Source organism: Anser brachyrhynchus (assembly GCF_964034855.1).
Source record: "Anser brachyrhynchus genome assembly, chromosome: 2".
NCBI lineage: Eukaryota > Metazoa > Chordata > Aves > Anseriformes > Anatidae > Anser > Anser brachyrhynchus.
In genome coordinates, this window is record NC_137695.1 from 106,742,467 (window position 1) to 106,763,338 (window position 20,872).

The window sequence follows — 20,872 nt, forward strand, 5'->3', positions numbered from 1 at the left end:
GTGCGTAAGTGAGAAGCAAGTGAGAAGTGTATGTACTTGCAGTAGAAACTCTCTTTAAAGATTTCAGACCAAAATGTCCCTACAGCTGAGGTGTCCTCTGCTCTCTTCTGCTCGCTTTGGCTCTGCCCCCATACAGGATCGCATTCCCATTTTGACCTGAAATAATTCATGCTGTGGATTGGCTTGTCATTTCCACACCGTTAAGGGGGTTGGCACGCACCGCGCCATGGGTGTGGATGGGAATGTGCTCACTTCCTCCTTGGCTGTGCAACCTCAGTCTTGCTGCACGTTTGGAGCTGTGGGATACGGGCAAAGCAAGCTTTATGTTGTACTGTCACGAGTCTGGCAGTAGCACAAGTGAGTGCTTTGCGTGATAGCTGCTAAATCCCTGCTAAATTTTATGCCTTGTGTGTGCTGTACTGGGCAACCTGGAGTTTGACCTTTGTTAGAAGATCAATGAAGAACCAGAAACAGTGGATGCTTTAAAAAGAGAAAAATTGGCATAAACAAGCTTTTTACATACTGCATATATCCATATTTTTTTTAATGTTGAGTATTTTCTGCAAGCAATGAGGTACCAAAAACTTGGCATGTGCATTTAGTTTGAAATGGCTGCGCTGTCTCTGCATAGCAGTGTTTGGAAAGCAAATGTTTGGTTAATACGTGGTTAAGCACTTTTGCAATACAGAAAGTGTTCTTCATTGCAAGGTATCTGTCCTGAGAAAGTGAAGTGTACTTTTGGGTTTTGAATCCATGCAGACATAGTTTGTAAGCAGTAATTAAGATTTTAGAAATACTTCAGGAGCCCTTTGAACTTGTATGCTGGGCAGGTCAGTGCATGCTAAATATTTTTGTAAGTACTTCTCTATGCATTTTTGCTTCCCTCTTCCTCCCACTCTTTTACTTTGCACGACCAAAATTCTGTCAAAGTGCAACTTCAGGTATTTTTGTGTAAAGCATACAGCATTTGGCAGTCACTGGAAGGGAATGCAAGATTAGGAGTGATCATGTAGAGCCATATGGATGTTAATATTAATATGACAGTAAATTTGTATTTTGTTTTTGTTTATAACTTGCCTTCAGTTTGTGAGTGACCGTGAGGTAAGGAAAAGACTGAAGGCAGACCTACCAGTGCTTAGCAACCTGCATAATTTGTGTGGGTCCGCAGTTTGCCCTGAGGGTCATATCTAGGCTGCCATTGGAACCAGTAGCAGATCTAACTTGTCATTTAAACCATCAGGGAAAAGTCACACCAGCATGAATATAGTCCGCAAGTGTACAGGTTCCATTTGAATTCCCAAGCGGTGTAAGTACGGAAGCAGACATTTCATCCTTAGTTCAAAGGGAGAGAGGACAAAGGGTCTCTTTAGTTTGTTCCCAGCTGCAGCCATCCCCAAGATCCACTTCCAACAGCAAGGGTCAGCAAGCGCATCTTTAAGGCTTTTTGGTTTCTAGCCTTTGGCACCCTCAGTTTCTGCTATTTTGGGATCACAGGGAGGATTTGCTCCTTCACAGTACAGTGTAGCCCCTGTGTGACACTGCCAGCCCACATTTTTAGGGGACAGTGCCTGTGATTCTTGGGTCTGGTTTTCCTCCAACCCATGTGATTACAGTTGCAGATGAAGCCAATGGGAATTGTGCTCTGCACGTCTATAGTGGTGCCTGCAGTACTCAAATACTAGGTCCGCTTTGAAATACCAGGTGTCTCACAGTGACCAAACAAGATGAATGGAAATTATTAGCATCTATGCATCTCTTCCATAGTTTATCACCTGTTAACACAGTGTTACCTAACAAGTTTTATGAAATCACTTCATTAGAAAGCAGTCAGGTACTATCGAAAACCCCTGAGGGAACTGAAGGGAAGTTTGTATAGCAAGCAGTGAATAAGACTTTGGAGGAACTTGTGAGACTATGTTGAAAAATATTTAAAAATACAAGTTTTACTCAATATTCAATATGAAATCAGGCTTTTTACAGAGCTTTGTTAGGAGGCATTGCTAGAGTTACTACTCAGCGTAAGCTTAACGTTGTGTTATGTTGCTGATACTGAACTAATTTGAGTTCTGTTTAAGATAGGATTTTTCCCCTTTTTTTTTGTTTGTTTGTAATAAAATATTAAAGTTCAAAGATCATTGTTTTTCATTCTGTGTGAATTTTGTTTGTTTTCTTCTCTATGGTGTTATTCATACTGCTTTATATGTGAGTTATTAAGTACTTTACTTTTTTCTATTGAAGCCATTGCAGTTTTAATTCTAATAGCTTTGGTGGTTTGCTTCTTTCATTCTCTGAATCTGAAATAATGAGGAAGGTAATGTGTCTACTATTCTTCAGAAGTGAAATCAGACCAGATAAGGCAACATCAACACTTCGCTGGTAACCAAAGCTTTGTGCATTCAGTAGAAAAAATGAATAATTCTTGTTTGTGAGAAATAGTTATTCTGGAAAGGGAAAAAAATATAATGTTATTTTCAGAAAACTCTAATGCTATTTCTAAAGCATTCAGCAAGTATAACGTTCAAATATTGCTCACTTCACTTCTCCACAGCATTTGTGGTTTTTTGACTGCTAATTAGTGTATACGAAGTAATAGAGCAGTTTTATCCTGCATATCTATAGCTAACCCTATTCTTCATGTAGATAAACAGGGAAATTTTGCCTAGTGGTTTCTGTAGCACCAAAGAACTTAAGAAATGGACCAGGGTCCCACAGTGCTGGAAAAATTCTTTATAAACACAGGAAATAGAGATGATGTCTTCTTAAAGTAGTTTAATTTTAAAATATATGTATGAAAACACCAGGGGAACACAGACTGATGAGGAAACTACAGTATTAAGGATCTGTTGACATGATAGAGCATTTTCACACGGTGATACAAAAGTCATAAAATCACTTACGTCCCATAAAATTGATTTTTGTTACAGAGAAACTCTTGCAACCCATAGTCATAGTCCCCTGTCTTGAAAATTGTTTGCAATATATTTTACTTGATCAAGAGAAGGTAGAAAAACATTTCAAAACCCTACTTTTTCTGGTTATTTTTTCTTGGTGGTGGTGGTGTTTTTTTGTTGTTGGTTTTTTGTTTTTGTTTTGTTTTGTTTTTTGAGGGGGTGGGGAGGGTTGGTCCTGTTTTCTTTGCACACAGTAAGAAAGAACAAAAGAGAGAGAAAACCATTCTGGAGCTGCAGATTATTGTATGACATTTTGTATTACATTTCAGAACATATGTTTGAGTTATAAGTTTCAGTCAAAGGTATCTAATCCAATAAACTTGGCATATAGGTAAAATATGTAGTTTAGATGAATAAATAATGCTGTAATAGCTGTAGATCAAGGGCTATGACCAGTTCATTGTATACTGTGATTCTTGCAGTGATTTAAAAAAAAGCTGTTTCTCTAGGAGATCCCCTGAATAGGTTTCCTGTGTTTCTGGTTTAACTTCATCACTAGAGAGCCTCCTTTGGAGGGAAGGGCACAATGCATAGACTGTTATCAAATGCATAATATGGCCATGTGTGAATGCGCAAATAAAGTGAGAAATGTTTGTGGAATTATTGCAGTATTTACCATTCTTTTTTGTACTGCCAGAGATAACAAGTGGGAATAACTGATTTTTGTTTTAGCTGTTGCTGTGAAAAACTGGGGAGCAAATTGCTTAGGGTCGAATGAAACAGTTTATTTTTCTGCTTTATAGAAGAATATACATTTCTTTATTTTCAAGTGATCTTTTGTTTCTCTTTTAATTATCACACTGAGGTCAGTTTGCTTCCCTTTTCATGGGGAAATGGGGACAGTATACATTTGTGAATGGTTTTGGTGAATGAGCTATTCATGTGCAGAATTTCTCCCTGTTCTGTGGTTAAGTATCACTGTTCAGCCTCTCTATTGCTAGCCTGAACTGCACATTACATCTTTCACAACAACATACTTAATGATTTATTTTGAAAAATCAGAGGCAGGTTTAGGTTAGTGGAAAGAAATGTGAGCCACGACAAAGGCAGTGCTCCCGCAGGGGTCTCCCCTTGTTCTGGGGAGTGGGAGACGCGGAGGACAACCCAGCCTGGCTCCATGGGAGTACAGTGTGAGGAAGGAGAACCTGGTGCAACTCAAAAGCACTGATTTTTGAAGGCTTTATACTTGTTCGTGTGGGCGTGGTTGAAGCCGATGGATTTGTGCCTTAAGTTCAGACATGATGCAAAATTAATTTTAGGCAGGACTCCGTACCTGTGTACAGGAAAAGCCTTTTTATAGGGGTATTACACATACACGATCCTTTTTTCAACATAAGACTAGCAAATGTATACTATTCTTACACTAATTAAAACTAGTTTCAGTGTTTTTCTTAACTCTTTAAAAACAAAAAAATGCCAAAGCGATACTTTTCAAATCAAGAATTCAGATTCTGTTGGGATATATTTAGGAACATAGCCTTAATAGGCAGTTTGCAGCATAGCAATCAGGATAAGCGAAACTAATTAGTTTTTGTTGTGAATACTGCGTGCATTGTTGTTGGGAGTTTAGTTTATTAAAAGTGTATTTTTTACTACTTTCTGCCAAAGGATAAAGTGCAAACTCAGTTCCTTGACTAGCTAATCTTCAGTGACAATAAGAGCTACAACACTGCAAAATGAAACGACATGTCAAGCTTTCATGTTTTGTAATGTTAAACAGATTGACTGTCCTGTCATATATCAGTTGCCTTTACAGCATGTATTTTTTGAAGCAGCAGCACAGGAAATGTGCAAGCAGTCCAGTGAGGACTTAGCCACATAATTCTTTTACAAGCCTTTCAGTTACTTAATTATTTTTTTTTCTGCTTCAGTACTACTTGATGCCATTAATGAAACATTTTGAAGCTACTTAGCTGTCACAGAGTGCATGACCATTCCAAATTAATCTACAACAGCAAAGAGCATCCAAGGAAGAAAATTGCTGGTTGCACAATTGCAATTTCTTTCTTTTCCCTTTACAAGGAGTTGCAATTTCAAATCTTAATTATTTTTCCTTAGCTAGCACCTTATCAGTTTATTTTATGTCTGGCTCTGAGTGTGGGAAGAAAAAGAACTAGAGCTTGAATTTTCCCTCTCCTGTTTTGAACCAATTCTGTAGTACTTCTTAGTCCATTTTGTAGTTGTGCTATAGTGCAGTATCCCGCTGAGCTGCACACTGGTCACTGCTTCCCATGACGCACTCATTCCTACCTATTGAAATAATCATTAAAGCTAGTCTCTGATCACTTTATCATACTTAATCTGGGCATAAACTGTTTTGTAAGATGTACAGAATTGGAAAAACAGGGTTAGCAGTAGTAATGGTAAAAAGTAAAGAAATGTAGGAGTTGATTTTTAATTTATATTAACAGGTCAAAAAGATTCCAAACAGTGGTCATGTCCTAATCACATAATAGGCATTTTAGATATTCCAGATCTGCTAGCAGGCTGGCTAACTGCAGCAGTCACAGGTAACTCCTTCACACAAAGCTTTTTGTCTAAAAGTGTTATGGTAAAGAAAGGCCAAAGGGGATATCTTCTTTTCTATCTATAAAATAACTTATCAAGGTTTTATACCTTGGCAACCTCCAGGCTATGAAGAGCTAGTCTAGCTTCCTCACCTAAACCCAAGGAGCTATACAGATTCCTCACCTGTCCTCAGAACTGATTATAGAAATAAAGCCCTAAAAAAATCTGTTAAAATCAGAATTGCATATCTAAAATGTATTAACTTCATGATTGGCAGGTACACACTATATTTTCAAATCATTACAATTATATTCTCTCACTAATAATAGTTCAGTAAGTACATATAACAACTTAAACTATTCATTGTGCCACTAAATCTGAATCCAAGCTCTCTATTTTAACAGTGAACCAAATTCAAACCTATAAAGCCATATTTCTCAGCCTGAACATTTAAATCTACAGAACAAAGCAGTGCAATTTCTTCTATAAATACATGTCATCCAGTCTTGCAGATGTTAGAGAGGAGAAACAAGTTTTTCTATATGGGGACCTAGCACTACTTCTTTAATATTAAAATATTAGTACTTACATGCTAGTACTTAAATACTGGGGGGAAAAAAAGAGGTATTCAAGAGGTGTGGCTGAATAAAACATATTCACATATTAAAGTGGTAACATAATAAAGCATATTAAATATTACAGACCCTCCCAACCATGTCACCCCTCAGGAGAGATGTGAAAGCTATCTTGTCTTTGCTTGACCACCCTGGTAGAGCTGGATGCTCTTGTCTTTGCCAAGAATGTCAATAAAGATATTGTGATTTACACACATGGATCTTCTAGAAATTCACACGAAATGTTTCTTGTTGTATTTGAAAGACATTCCTGTGTTGCTCACCACAAAATTGATTCAGACTTGTGTTAATCAAAATACTTAAGTATCAATAAAATATGAATATGTGAGCTCCCAGTGAAAAATCCCTTATTCTGTACTTCTGGAGAGCAAAAATAGCTGCTTGTCTAAAGTTCCTTGATCATCTTCATATTTCCAGTATTCTGAAGCTTTCTTATTACTGTATTTTGGGGGGTTTTGTTTGCCTTGAGCTAACTTTCTGTTCCAGTTGAAAATGTCATTAGAAGTAACAAATGTTTCTTTGTTGTTCTTTTTATTTTTTTCATCCCATACAGTGTGAAAGGAGCAGATGCTGGCAACGTGATCAGACTATTTGTACCAGACATTGGGATGTTCATTGCTAGCCTGTCAATATGGCTCCTCTGCCGCAGCATGGTTCGGAAGCCAGTAACTGAGGACGCAGCACAGTGCAACACGCAATTTGAAAATGAGGAAATGGTATCAAATACACATTTCTGTCTGTACAATTTAGAGCTAATAGTGAGCTTCGGTATTCTTGTCTGAGTTGTGTTCTGAAATGGTTTATGAGCACGAGATATGCTAAGTAAACTTACTTTCAGGAAACTAAACAATTTTTAAGTAGAAAAACTTCTGTTGTTAATGTCTTGAGAAAACAAAGCAGAATGTGGAAAGTGATAGATTTGCTACTGGAGTTTTCAAGTTGTTTTGAGTTAACAGATGATCGCAGCAGTTGATCACAAGGTGTTTTTTCACCAGAGCTGCTGGTCAAGTCTGACAAGTTCTTTGCTACATACATTGTCCAGTTTCTTAGATAGCATCCATATTTCCAAACTTGGTATTGAAGAATAACAGCAGCATCTGAGTGATGATCAGAAATGACTCTTAGGAGAAGAGAAGAGAGATTGTGCATTACATTTGTGGAATGAGTTACCTAAAACTGGTTATACAAACAGTGGAGTAAGCTTGATGATAATTTTTGAGAATGGCTTAGCTGGAACTATTGATGTACTGGTGAGAAGAAGAATGGCAGAGACACTGAATGCAGAAAATTCCACAGAAAGAGGGAAACGATTTTATAATATAAAAAGCCACAGTGGGAATTTAGCCCAGGGTGCAGAGGGATTCCCACTATTAATCTTAACATGTTTTTTATCAGACTGTCTAGCGTGCTGTGCGTCTCATTTTCTGTCTTGTTTTACGTATGGGTGGAATGCTTTTTTTCTTTGCTCTCAAAATTCCAGTTCTAGGGGAGACAGTTAAAAGTTGCTCATTTCCAGTAGGAATTGCATTTTGGAGTGAGTAGAGCATTTAGGGGATCAACTGCCCATTTTGGTGCTACTGCAGAGGGGGAAAAATCTCTCTGTGTGTTGCCATGTTGTCTGGATTGTGGTATTGCCAGAAGCTAGGCAAGTTTCTAGCACAAGATAGATCAGTGTCAGGACTGTGCTTTACATTTGGTTGCTTGTAATTCTTATGGGCTCTCCTTACATCTGAGAATTGCCTGAAGATTGCACCTTTTAACTACACACTGGAGGATACGTAGACTTTGGTGTGATCAGAAAACATGAGGTTTTGCCTTGTCTCTGGGAAGCCAGTTTTATCTGCTTTAAATCTGCTTTATCATTGGAGCTGTGCAGAATGGGTTTAGCAGCAGACCAGGATCTGGGGCTGTATCCATAAGGGCAGACACTTGAAGAACTGATAAATGTGGCTAATTGGCATGCTTTGTGTTCAGTCTTTCTCTCTTAAAAGAGCTACTTTTCATCAAAGTGGGCTCTGAGAGACTTTACTGAAGACCTTGATCTCCTGGATAGAAAATGTGTTTGCACATGCATAAAACAGGAGTAATCTGATAGCAGAAACTCAAAAGAAAGACAAAAGGACATGCAGAGGTTCCTCTGGATCTAGGTGATTATGTTTAAATACTTGCTTTTGGGTTAGTTCAGAGCCTAGAGTCTGGGTAGGAGAAGGGAGCTCAGTCTCCTGGAGGGGATGGGTGCTGGCTGCCAGGCTGTGTTCAATAGACGTCTGCCTGGAATGCAAGGAAAAAACTGAGCTAACCAGCACTGATCACCCAGAACAGAGAGTAGCTTTAAATTGGATGGGTCATAGACTCGCAGCTACCTCAAGGCAATCCACTGGTGCAATTAAATGTGCCAGAATATTCCACAAAGGTAGAGTGTGTGGGAGAAGAAAGAAAAAACTTTGACTGCAAAGAAATACTTGTGCTGGGCAGATGGAAATCTGCATAAATATATTTTACTTCTTCACATCAAAACCCAGCAAATATTATTTATATTCTGCAATCTGTATGTATTATAGATTATTTAGTGAACACAGCAGCTGTGTTTAGATATAGTGGCACCAAAAATTCTTCCACTTTTTTTTTTTTTTAAATGTAATAGTTACTGTCATGTGAGGTATTCCCCAGTGCTTTGAGAAATTCTGATCTTCACAGATGAAATGATGGATCTACATCAGAATAAACTGCTTGTTTTTTAAAAATGGAGTGAAATGGAGAGTGGAAAATTAAATACCCATTAAACACGTTTTTCCAAACTTCAGCTTTCTCTTTGTAGGTGTCTGCATATAACATCCTGGAATCTTTTCTGCCAGTTAGGAGAAGGCTACAGAAGCAGCTGAATCCGCTAGGAATTGGCAGGGCTGACTGTAAGGAACCTAATGCATATGCAGAGCATGCAGCTGAGTGTCTGAATTTGGGAAAATATTGGCATGGTATGAAATGAGTCCAAATCATGTGGGTTTTACATGATAATTTTCAGTTCTTCATTGGTAAAGTCCACTGGAAAAGGCAAAAGTAATTGATCAGTTCTTTGACTTTGGCATTAGCTGGCTGTGACTGTGTATTGCCATGGCTCTGTACTGATGCTGTAACTCCATTGAATTAGCAAACACAAAATGAGTTACAGCAATAACTGCCCTACAAACAAACGCTTCAGGAGGAGTGTTGAGCTTGGTACTGTGCCTCCAAGGGAAATAGTCCTGGGTTTATTAGACCAACTCCACAGCCAATTCCAGAGCTGAAGAGATTTTGCTGAGAGTTCCTGCCACCATTCATCAGAGATTCATGGTATGAGATTTTGTTAAGAATACATCAGCTGATTTGAGCAGTTTCAACAGAACCGTAAGAGAGGTGGCTTTTCAGATTGCCAGATGCCTAGCCATAGGTAGTTCTATATATCAAGATACCAGCACTCTGACTTCCAAGCAAAAGCAGAGAATTTGTTGTACAACTTTCTTTTTGCATGAAATTTCTTACCCTGAACAATTCTAAGACCTCTATGGTTTGGGGGAGCATGGAATACTTTGGAAATAGGCTAAATTAAAAAACAAATGGCAGTCTATCTACTCCTTCCAAAATTTACATATAAGAAAACATGTTAAATAATTTCTTTAGTATTTATGAAAGTGACCTTTTCAAAGCTCTGTGTGAATCCATCACACTTCAGTTTTTACATGGATATGCAGAAAAAAATCCTGGAGTTGAGTAGCAGTTTGTGGTTCTCGACTCTGTGCTGTACTTTGTCATGGCAGTAGCCTCCAGAAACCAGCTGCAGAGCACAATGGATCGGATTGCTCACGGATTAAGATGCAACTCAAAAAGAGAAAAAGTATCAGAACCTAAATTAAGGACAACAAGGATTCATTGAAAAATGGATGTCCTTCTTCATTATACTGCATCTAACTTTAAGGGAAACAGATCTCCGTCAGAAAAGTGTATTCTACAGAACAGAACTTGGGGGAGGAGGTTGGAAGGCAGTGAGAGACTCTCAATTATTTGTAAGTAACGCTATCCCAGGAATAAGCAAAGAGTGTGGTTTTAATTAACAGTGAGTCATGAAGTAGGAAGGTCTGCCAGATACCAGGCTGCAGTCCAACTCATTACCACCCCTAAATGGTTGCACACTTGGAGCAAACGTGTCTGCAGGCCTTTTTTATTAGGGCTCAGAAAATTTAAAGCAGGTGAATTCAGCTGGAGACAGGCCCGGATTGCAAATGCCGAAAAGCACAATGCCAGTCACGAGGTGTAAAAGGTGGAAGAAAATGAGAGAGAACAGTTAACTCCCAGCTGCAGCTGAAAGTATGACATTTTTGATTTGGTGCAGATGGTGGCTTATATGCCAAAATGCAGATTCAGTATATACAGTCTGATAGGTATTAGAAAGGAAGTAGCTTTTTCTCGAGACTGGATGAATTGCCTAATAACATAAGTGACAGGGGAAAAAAAATCCTAGTGAGATTGCGTAACTTCAGCTTTATAGGAGGTGTTGATCTTAATTGAAATAAACAGTTGTAGTCTTCAGTGCAGCTTCTTCCACAGCACTTGCTGCCTTGCCTGTTCAACCTTGTTTCTTATCCATGCTCTTCTAGAAAGTGAAGGGGACTGCTGGGTCTGGACTTTGTTCCATAATCTGAGGCTAGCATGACCCCAAAGCCTTCATCCCTCTCCTTTTTTTATGGAAGACAGGGATTTGTTTGGGATCTTAAAAAGAGGGGAAAAAAATAGAGGAAATTGTTTTAAAAGAAACTAAATTGTGGGAAGAATGTGAGGAGAGCTTGGCTTGGACTGGAGTTGGGAGGTTCTCACTTCGGCCACAAACTTGTTTTGTGTCCTCAAGCCTATTACTTCATCTCTGCTTCTGTGTCCCTTGGCAAATAGGGACAGTCATAATGCTCAGTTTTCCAACTTTGTCTTTCTAAACAATAGACTGAGATGCTAAGGCTATTTGTCCTACGCCTACATCAGGCACGTAGTATGTTGAGAGCTGTCTTGATCCAGGTCTCCCAATGCGACTGTGATATGTACAGGACAGAATAGGCAGGCTCTGAGAGCTGCACATGTTCCATGCTTTGTACAAGGACTTCAGAGTCTAGAAGTTGCCCATTTAGACCAGTATCCTTGCTGTACAGGAAGTAGCTGATACCTTGTGAATAACCACAATAAGCAACTAAGGGATAACCCTTTTCCCCATCTCTGACATTACAATTTATCCTGATCTCTCCTAGTAAGAGACTGGCTTTAATCCTAAAACATGTGGTTTCATATCCCTTCCAAAAATTTTGTTGTTAATTATAGCTACTCTGGATAATCTTGTTAAACATATAATTATCCAGTCCCTTTTAAAACCTCATTAATTTCTTGGCTTTGGTAGCATCATGAAGCAAAGACTTCCACAATTTAATAACTTCTCTCTGATTTTATTTTAAACTTAACACCCTTTAATTTTATGGAACATCCCTTGTATTACATGTTGTAAAACAAGGTGAGATGGTATAAGAAAAATTAAGTTATTTATTATCTGAAATATTTTTTTCTTTAAAAGGTAAGCAATCCCTGTACTTTTTTTCCATTTCTTTGGTCATTTTCATTATTTTTTCTCTGAAACAGCTATAGTTCTGCAATATCCTCTTGAGCTACAGGGAATATCAATGCCTGAGCATTGCAGGCAAGGTTTATTGTTGATCTGAATGATGGTATTATTTCATTCTTTGTTAGACTCAGAGACTGTTAGATTGGGTGAATCTACTAGTGCATCATCTACCTGGACATCCTGTGTAATATGGAGAACTAGTTCAGACTAGGGCACAATTCTGGGAAAGATCTGATGTCCTATTCCTTGTAGTTGCTGATGTCTCACTATTTTTTGTGCCTGCAGGTCTGGTCTCCTTTGAACTTTTTACAGTGGGGCCCATGACCCTGTCTAGATGATCATCCTGTTTTCCTGGGATGAGCATAGTTTTCCTGAGATTATTTATTGCTTTGTATCTTCATCTAACTTTATTTTATCAGAATCAAACATTCATCTGGCTTGATTAGCTCTCAGTGATGTGGAGTCCTCTGTCCATGACTTCCCTCCATCTGCTACATCTGCTCCTTCACTATTTGCTTTTCTTCAGGGACAGTAAATAAGCATTCCAGCTATTGCAGAAAATGCTACAAGTGACAAAGAGGGAAAAAAAAAATTTAGGTAGAAAAGGAACATCTTGGATTGTTTTAGCTTACTGATGACACCTCATTTTTTATTTTTTTCTCTTTACTTTGTCTTTTTTTTCTTTTTCATTGGCATCTCTATTTAGTACAGCTCACCTTTTCTAATAAAAATTATAAATATAATAATAATAAATATTATTATAAATGTTATAGACATTATAAGTATTTCTTTAGTTTTGACCTCTGGAGAATTGGTCCAGACCCAGCTAGTCTTAGTGTGCTTTGAACGTGGTGTGAGTAAGATTTAATACCTTATTTCTGTGGTTTAAAGACAGTAGGTGAGGTTCCCTTATCGCTATGCTTGCAGTGTTTGTAGTAGTGAAGTTTGCCAGACCTTACCCAGCTGCCTCCCTCAGTAACGACTCAAATGCATCTTATCTTAATGGGGGTCAAAAGTTTACAAGTTACATTAGCTTCTTGTTTGATGCACGTGTCTTTGGATAAGTCTTAACACAAATATGCAATTACACTACAACAGTGCCTCAGCTACATGATGTTGTATCGTGCAATATGTTATGTTTTACCAAATGCTGTTAGCCTGTTCAGCATGAAACTTGTCCTGTTTAGCATGAACCTGTCCTGATTTGGTTAGAAACAGGACAGATGCGTGATGAAATTCTTCCTGTGGCAGCTCTTCACTGGACTTACTGGTTTGCCCTCCTAACAGTCCTCAGTTCTGAGTTTTTAGGTACAATGCTGTCAGCCAGGAGAGCAAAATACTGGAATATTGTTTCCTTTGGACAGTCTAAGTGATGAATAACACAGTTCAAGAAGGGATCTGAATTCACTCTCCTAGTGTTTCAGGCAGTTGTATCATACAATTCCCTCTGGAAGGCAGGAAGCACCATCTTGAACACAGAGCAGTTTTTCTTCATCCCATTGCTCTTGGCACAGTCATGTTCTGTAATTTTGTTTTTCTGGTGGTTAGAAAACCTCTAATTTAGGTTGTACATGTATTCATAACTGCATTATAACCCTTTTAGTTCTTGTGCTCTTTTGATTCAATATATTCTTTCCTTCTCCAGCATTTATTTCCCTGATATTCTGGGAGAAAAGATGTATTTTTTTGGTGCTTTTTTTGCCAGATGAAAGAAATCAAGCAATTTTGGATCCTTTTGTAGGTTAGATATTCCATTCTCCTGTTCATCCCGGTAATCTGTGGCTCTGTAGAGCAGCACAGGAGAAGTACCCAGGCTACATCTATAAGAGCTGAGGCAATACTGCAATAACCACAGCACTCCAGTCAGGCTATTTATTGTGCTTCTCAGCAAGATGGATAATGGTACAAAGTGTATATTTCTTGGTCCAGGAATTACTGCATATGGGTGCTATGCAGCTTCACATACCTGCAGTAGCTCATTTAGAGTTCGTACTGAATTGTGCCTTGTAGTCATAACCCGAGTCTTCCTATTTCGTTTTCACTAAAACACCATGTTTAATCATCTCAGGCCAAACCACTAAATTCTGCCTGTGAGTTCCCCTCTCTTTTGCATTTGGCTTATATACCTAACAGCTTTTTGAAGCTGAGATGTGAAACTGTATTTCCATATTTGCCAAGTGAGTCTTGTGCTGAAATCACTTGATGTTTGCTCAGGTGCGGTAGGTACATTGGGAAGTGAAATAATCTTTGGTCCTCTCAGTACAATATCTATTGTATAAAGGATTTAATGAGTTGTCTTCCTGTTATCCTGCTTCAGAGCTATGGTCGTCTTTTTTTTTTTTCCTCATTTCCTCTGAATCTCTAAATGACACTGTCCCTATGTGCTTCCAGTAAATACCCTGATCATTTTTTTGTAATGAATGACTTTCCCAAAAGAGACTTTACTATTGCAATGCATGTCCATTATTACTATTAAACCCCGCAAAGATGTTGGAAGTTATTTTTGATGGCACAGCCCTGTCAATTTTATATAGTCCTATGTAGACTGTAAACCCAAGATTTAGCATGCTTTAGATCAGTTATAAAATTCTTTATTAAGATTATAGGACTTAATTTAGGACTTTTCAGTGTAATATAACTTTTAGAATACCATTCAAATTCCAAAATGCCTCTCTTATTACTTAACACCTACCAAAATGCTTATTGCAATTGTCTCACATTTGATTAGTTCTGCTCATTTAGCAGATTTTTCCCCTGAAGTTACTCAGTGAAGTACTGACTGAGTGTAGACTGCTGAGTTCTGAGAGTGGTTTTCTTCTTCTGCCTGGGCTTGTGGTCCACAGCCCTCCCTCCTCTATGCATGTGCAGGGGAAGGTTCTGTAGACCCATCTGAGCTTGCTTTGAGCACTTCTTCTTAAAGAAGATCCTCTTGCTGGGCAGCCCCATTTCTACAATTCCCCAGTTGAATGACATGGAAATTATTGGTATGAAAGATTTTGTATCTATTCTATGGTTGAAAAAGCAGGCGGGCTTCACTCCTTACACGTTGATGCTTCAGCAGGACTGTGGAGTTCCCCACTTTCTTGCAAAATTAGAAATTCAATAAATGATTACCTTAGTGTGGTTTAGTATTGACTGCAGGTTAAACCTCCAGTCATTTATATCCCATTAGGGTTTGCAGTTCCTTTGATGGTAAAATAAATAGCACTTAAATTTCTGTTTCCAGACTCATAGCTGGGTCTGTCTAGAGAATATTATGTTATTCTGATTAATTTTTCTATATGCATTTTTAGGGTATATTTAGAGGTGCTGCTCCTACTACTAGTTAGATAATGAATTCCTCCTAGTCCTATAACTATCTCATTTCTAAAAATATATATTTAAGAGCTTTTTGGATACAAAAAGGCTTTTTGAGCAAGCTTAAAAGTAGGAACTGAGCCATGTTCTGATATGGTCCATCTCAACTGAGTGCACCAGCTTAGGCACTGTGGAGGAAATTGAACTAAAACCATGTGATAGTAGAGAGACAGTCTATTCCTATAGTTCTTCTGGCACTAACATGGTTGAATCATATAGCTTGTCTCAGGTGATTCCTAAACCCAGCAGTTCAATATGTTACATTTTTATTTTTAATGAAGGGGAATTCCAGAAGATTTATCATAGTAACAGCTTGAATGGCTTATAAAAGATGTCGAATAAAGTGGTTCTGTGCTACTCTGTCACAGGTACAGAATAAAAATACCATCTCTAGTTAAAGGTGACAAAATAGTTACAAGGTAAGGCTGCTGCAGAGGGGGCCCAGGAAGGAACAGGCTCCAGAAAGCGTCTGCTTGCTGGGGTGAGCTCTGCAGCCCTGATGGTAATGTGGAGGCAGCACGAGTGTGCTTAAATCAGCGAGCTCCCACCCTGCTCCTCCAGAGCTGTTTTCAGGCTCTCCCTCACAGAGGCTCTGTGCAGAGTGCAACCACAGGATGGGCAGGCTGCCTTGGGAGCAAGGGGTTGTCAGCACCAGGGGTGCTGCTGGGATGCGAGGTTTCTGCCATCTCAGGTACTGCTGCCTATGGTGGTTTAACCTGGCAGGCAGCTCAGCACCATGCAGCTCCCCTCCAGTAGGGTAGGGGAAAGAATCAAAAAGAGGTAAAAGTGTGAGAACTCATGTCAAGCACAGTTTAATAAGAGAGGGAAGAAAATAAGAATTTTTTAAAAAAAAAAGACAAGTGATAGACAACATGATTGCTCATCTCTCAACAACTGATGCCCAGCCACTCCCCAGGCAATGGTAGCTTCCCTGGCCAAATCCACCCCCAGTTTTATTGTTCAGCATGACCCCACACAGTATGGGACATCCCCTTGGCCAGCCTGGGCCAGCTGTCCTGGTTGTATCCCCCCACAGCTCCTGGTGCACCCCCAGCCTCCTCGCTGGTGGGGCAGCAGGAGGAGCAGAAAGGTCCTTGGCTCTGTGCGAGCACTGCTCTGCAGCAGCTGGAACATCCCTCTGTTATCAACACCGTTTTCATCAAAAATCCAAAACATGGCACTGTACCAGCTACTAGGAAGAAAATTAACTGTATTCTAGCTGAAACCAGGACACTACTACACATATAATTGCAGGTTACATTTCTGCTGCCTGTGATCCAGACACTGGAAAAAAAGAAGTCATCTCAACATTGACTTGGATATTGAGGCTCATGCCTGCATCTCTCTATAGCTTTTCAAGTGCCCACATAATATACACATAAATTGAGCTGACACAGCAGAATCCATTTAACAATTGTTAAAAGTTCTGGAAGCAACACGTTAAAAAAAAAAGTTGGCAAAGTTCACCTAACTGTACATTTTTCTCAGCCTTATTTTTCATTTTCACACTCCTCTCTGTTTATTTCCTGGTACTGGCTGGGAGGAAATGTCAAAATACTGCAAAAGAAGCTATTTGTACAGCATTTATCAGCCAACTGGAAGGAGGAAGCACCTGAACTCTCATGAGAACTTACTCTTGTGAGCTTAGCAGTGCATGCTTGAAAGGTGCTGATAATTAACGCAGTGCATTCACAGCCGTGGAATTTGCATTCATTTGGAGAGACTTGTGTGTCCTTAGTTAGTTTTTGTTGCTCGTTTGGATTTTTGAAGCATTGCATTCTTTTCCTTTCTAGAATTGTAAAGTCAATTAAAAAGCGAATTTGTGTTTACAGACACAATAGCAGTAAACACAGGTACAAAGCAAGGAATGTTCTGAAGCAAGAATGGGCTTTTGGTTGGAGTTAGAGCTTCCTGTTAGTAAATATATCTCTGGGACTAGAGGATATCTTTATGCAGCAGTGTTTATACTGTACCAGATGAAACATGTAAAAGTTGGATGTTAATAAACCAGCCCCCAAAGTAGCTAATGGACATTCTGGCCCTGGCCGCAATAGTAGCTGCCGTAGCTGCCACAGAGGCGATACTGTTTCCTTGCCTGTGCTCTATCTCAATTTGGCAGTTTAAAAAAATGTTTTACAATAAATACTCCTGGGACTTGCACACGATTGCTGAAAAACCTAAACTGCATTTAGACTGTTTATAAAAAGTCCTGGGGCCCTGCTCTGCAGAGCAAAGGTCATGGAAACACATGTTTATGACTTCACAAATGCTCTATACTCCTTGAATGGAGAAGTTTATTTGATTTAATCAGCATCCACAGGGATCCTGTAATTGCATAATAAGTAATTTATTATGGAAGTAAAAGTATTTTTCTAACTGTAGCCTATGTAGCATGGGTTTGTAGCTTTGGACTAATCCACGTAGTAAAAAGAGCTTTGCGAAACAGCCTGACTGGAGTAATGGTGTTCTGTGATGAGCGTGTACTTGCATGGCTATTTAATCATCAGAAAGTGTTAAAACAACAGGCACATTATCACCATGCTGGATGTAAAAGCTGTTCACTGTTTGCCTGCCATTGGCAATTTGAAGTGTTCAATGTGAAAAGCTGGAAAGCCATCGCAGCTAATCCAGTTGGTTGGTGGCGGATATGAGACCGGGGGAATCCAAAGTTTGTCTTTTTGATATACACTGGAACATGGCCTTTCAGCTGCTTCAGAAAAGGAACACAGCCTTCCGGATACTTCACTTCACCTTGGATACCAAATTGCAAAGAGATAGGTTTGTATACAAAAAGTGAAACCTATAGTTGTTTAGCTCTCAAAGTCTTTTCACTGAAAATGAATGGCATGAATAAGACCACTGAGAGACAGAATAAGGGTAAAGCTGTCCTTAAAAGCACTTACGGATAGCAAACAGAGATGCAGAAACTGACTAAGTTTGTTAGCAGAAGCTAACCCCCTAATTTGTGCCCATTGCCTTTTGTGGTGCCCAGTAACCATACAAGGGGCAGCGGGCACAGGCTGTGAGCAGCAGGCTGCACTTGTGTGCTGTGCGGGTGGCCGAGCACTGGCACAGGCTGCCCAGAGAGGCCGTGGGGTCTCCTCATGGAGACCTTCAGAAGCCGCCTGGACGTGGTGCTGGGCACCCTGCTCTGGGTGGCCCTGCTGGGGCAGGGGGCTGGGGCAGGGGGCCCCCAGAGGGCCTGGCCAGCCTCACCAAACTCATCAACTTTCAAGCTTTTAGCTATGCTTCCTCGTATGAAAAGGAAAGTTTAGACCATCATCTCCTTCTCAGCAGTATCCTAGTTAAGTGAAGTAGTCTCCCTCCTAGTGCCTTTCCCTGGGCATGCTGTGTCATGTGTGTCAATACCAGATTATTAATATTGAACTGTTAAGACAAAATGTAGCCTAAAGATCAATGAAACAAGAGTGATTAGTCCTGTCAAGTAAAAAAAATAGGATCATTTTTATCATGATGATAAAAAGGATCATATTTTTTTTTCCTATGATATGAAAATCTAAAAAAAAAAAGATGACAGTGAGGTGTGAAATTCAACTTTCGGCACCTGCGATGAGGTGGAATATACAGTAAAAGTTAAAGTCCCAGCTTTCATTGGGCTGTTTTTACATGATTTTCTTACTTCTCTGTCCTCTTATTTATTTTGAACTTTGAAAGTATAGTGTTTTTTCCTCCAATTTAGACTTGAAAATATTGTAATTTTGTTACATTATTCCCTCAAGAACTTTTTCTACTTCCATACGGATAATATATTTTTATTTTCTGTTGTGACTCTTCGGACTTTTATGTCTTGTTCCTGCATATGTATAGTGCTATCTCAGCAATTTAGACAGAACTCCTATTCACCTTAAGCTGTAGAAAATGTATGATTCTTATCTTCATGTTCAGTATAGATTCATGGTATTTATACAGATACCTGTCCTCAAAATCTCCCTTGGAATATCTTATTTATTTTGAAATTATTCCTTTCATGTTATTTTAAGGAATTACACGTTTCAATGCCTGCTGTCTTTAGGACGTTGAAAGCACTAGCTGAGGAAACAATGGTCTCCTTCACACAGGTCCTGTGTATAGCTGGAGAGCTGTTTCATAACTTCTAAATACCCAGCAATCCCACTGATTCTCTTTGGTTTGGGGCGTGAACACTGTTGAAAGTTTCACAGTTTACTAGAAAAATATTAAGCTAAAGGCACAGAGCAGTAGAGCCAGTCTAGGAAGAGCAGGACTGAGCGTAAAAGGACTAGGTGAGGAGCAGATTTATCTAGTAATCCAGCCTAAGAAGAAGTGATCATTACTTTTGCCCTTCTCACTAAAACAGCTGTGGTAGAATTGAGAGCAGTATCTATCATTCAGACTACTGTCACCATTGTTTCTGACTATTTAAGTAGCTCCTGTCTAAACAGGAGCTCAGAAAGGAGCTGCAACAATGAACAGACTGTAAACTTCTTTGTGCTGCATGTCCTGAAACGCGTATAGTTAGTGAAATAGCCAGTTATGTCCAAAAGAAGGGTAGATTTCCCAGATCAGCCCTACTGTTTTTAATACATATTTCATTGTCTGTAAAATAGATGCTATTGAGAATGAGCGGGCTTTTTCTGGGCATTCACAACATTGTTAATGCTCCAAAGTAGAAGGAGAAAGTTGGCACCAAGCTTAGAGGTGAAATAAAGGAGCCCAGAGAGAATTTTATTCCCTTTGGGAATCTACATAACGAAATGGTACTGAAGAATTTGGTTGAGTTAAGCAGGCTTAGAGTTCAGCTATTCCTACTGCAATCTTATCTGTCAGTGTGGAATATTTTGCTGCCAGAAGTCACCAATAAATATAATATTGCTATTCTAAAGAAAAATATCAATAATCTCTCTTTCTCACTTTCACACACAAAGATACTGCTTGGCCAGAACATTAGCTAATATAAATTCAGATTAGTGCCAAAGAAGCTATGATATATTACAGAGTGAGATTCTGGCTCAAAACTATTACATTTATATATATTTATATATATTTATATATGTTTATATATATGTATATATGTATATGTGCCCCTTTGTGCCCCTGTGAATGACTAATATTTCCATAAATGGTATCTCTGGGTGGGCCTCCTGCTAATCCTGGTGATTCTTACAGTGGGTTGATGATTTAGTCTGCATCACTCGAGCTCTGTATGTCTTCTGGTTTCCAAGATACGATGGAGACTTGATGGTGAAGGCCACTGCCAAATCCTAACAAACTGCTCAAGTATGAGAGACCTTTTCCCATTCCCTTCTTTTCCTTTTTCCATTGTGCAGTTCTAAGCCACTGGTCTCATTTCCCATGCTAAGTTGTTGCAGATCACTCAAGCCTTCACTACTTCTCTCTTGTTGACTTTTTCTCCTGTTTTTTCAACATCAGCCAACCTCATCATTTCTCATTCTTTCCCTGAGTCTCTGCTGGATATAGTTTTTCTCTCCCAGCCTGCCCTTCTGTCACCCATGAGCTATCTGACCATTTATCTCAGCACTTGTTCTGTCTCAGATCACTCACACTCAGATTTTGCATTAAAAGTCTGAGAAAGGGTTGAAATTTAGGTTAGTTTAGGAGCATCTTTAGATGCTTTAGGAGCATCTTTAGATGAAGAAGGGCACTTTTGGTTAGTGTATGAAGCTTATACCCAAAGCCATTGACCCAGAGAGGAGTTTGAGATTATACGTTGCAAGATGGAAAGAAAGCTGAGCAAACCAGATCAAATTTCATATGGAAATGAACATGCAGCCTGTTGTGCATGTGTAGGA

The 20,872-nt window shown here is 39.2% G+C and overlaps 1 protein-coding gene across 1 annotated transcript in view; it reads left to right on the top strand.

The window, feature by feature from the left end:
* PIEZO2 (piezo type mechanosensitive ion channel component 2) overlaps positions 1–20,872 on the top strand; it is a 314,668-nt gene that overhangs the window by 164,846 nt on the left and 128,950 nt on the right. The window contains 1 exon segment of the mRNA XM_080580333.1: positions 6,648–6,810. Coding sequence (XP_080436459.1) covers positions 6,648–6,810 — 163 coding nt within the window.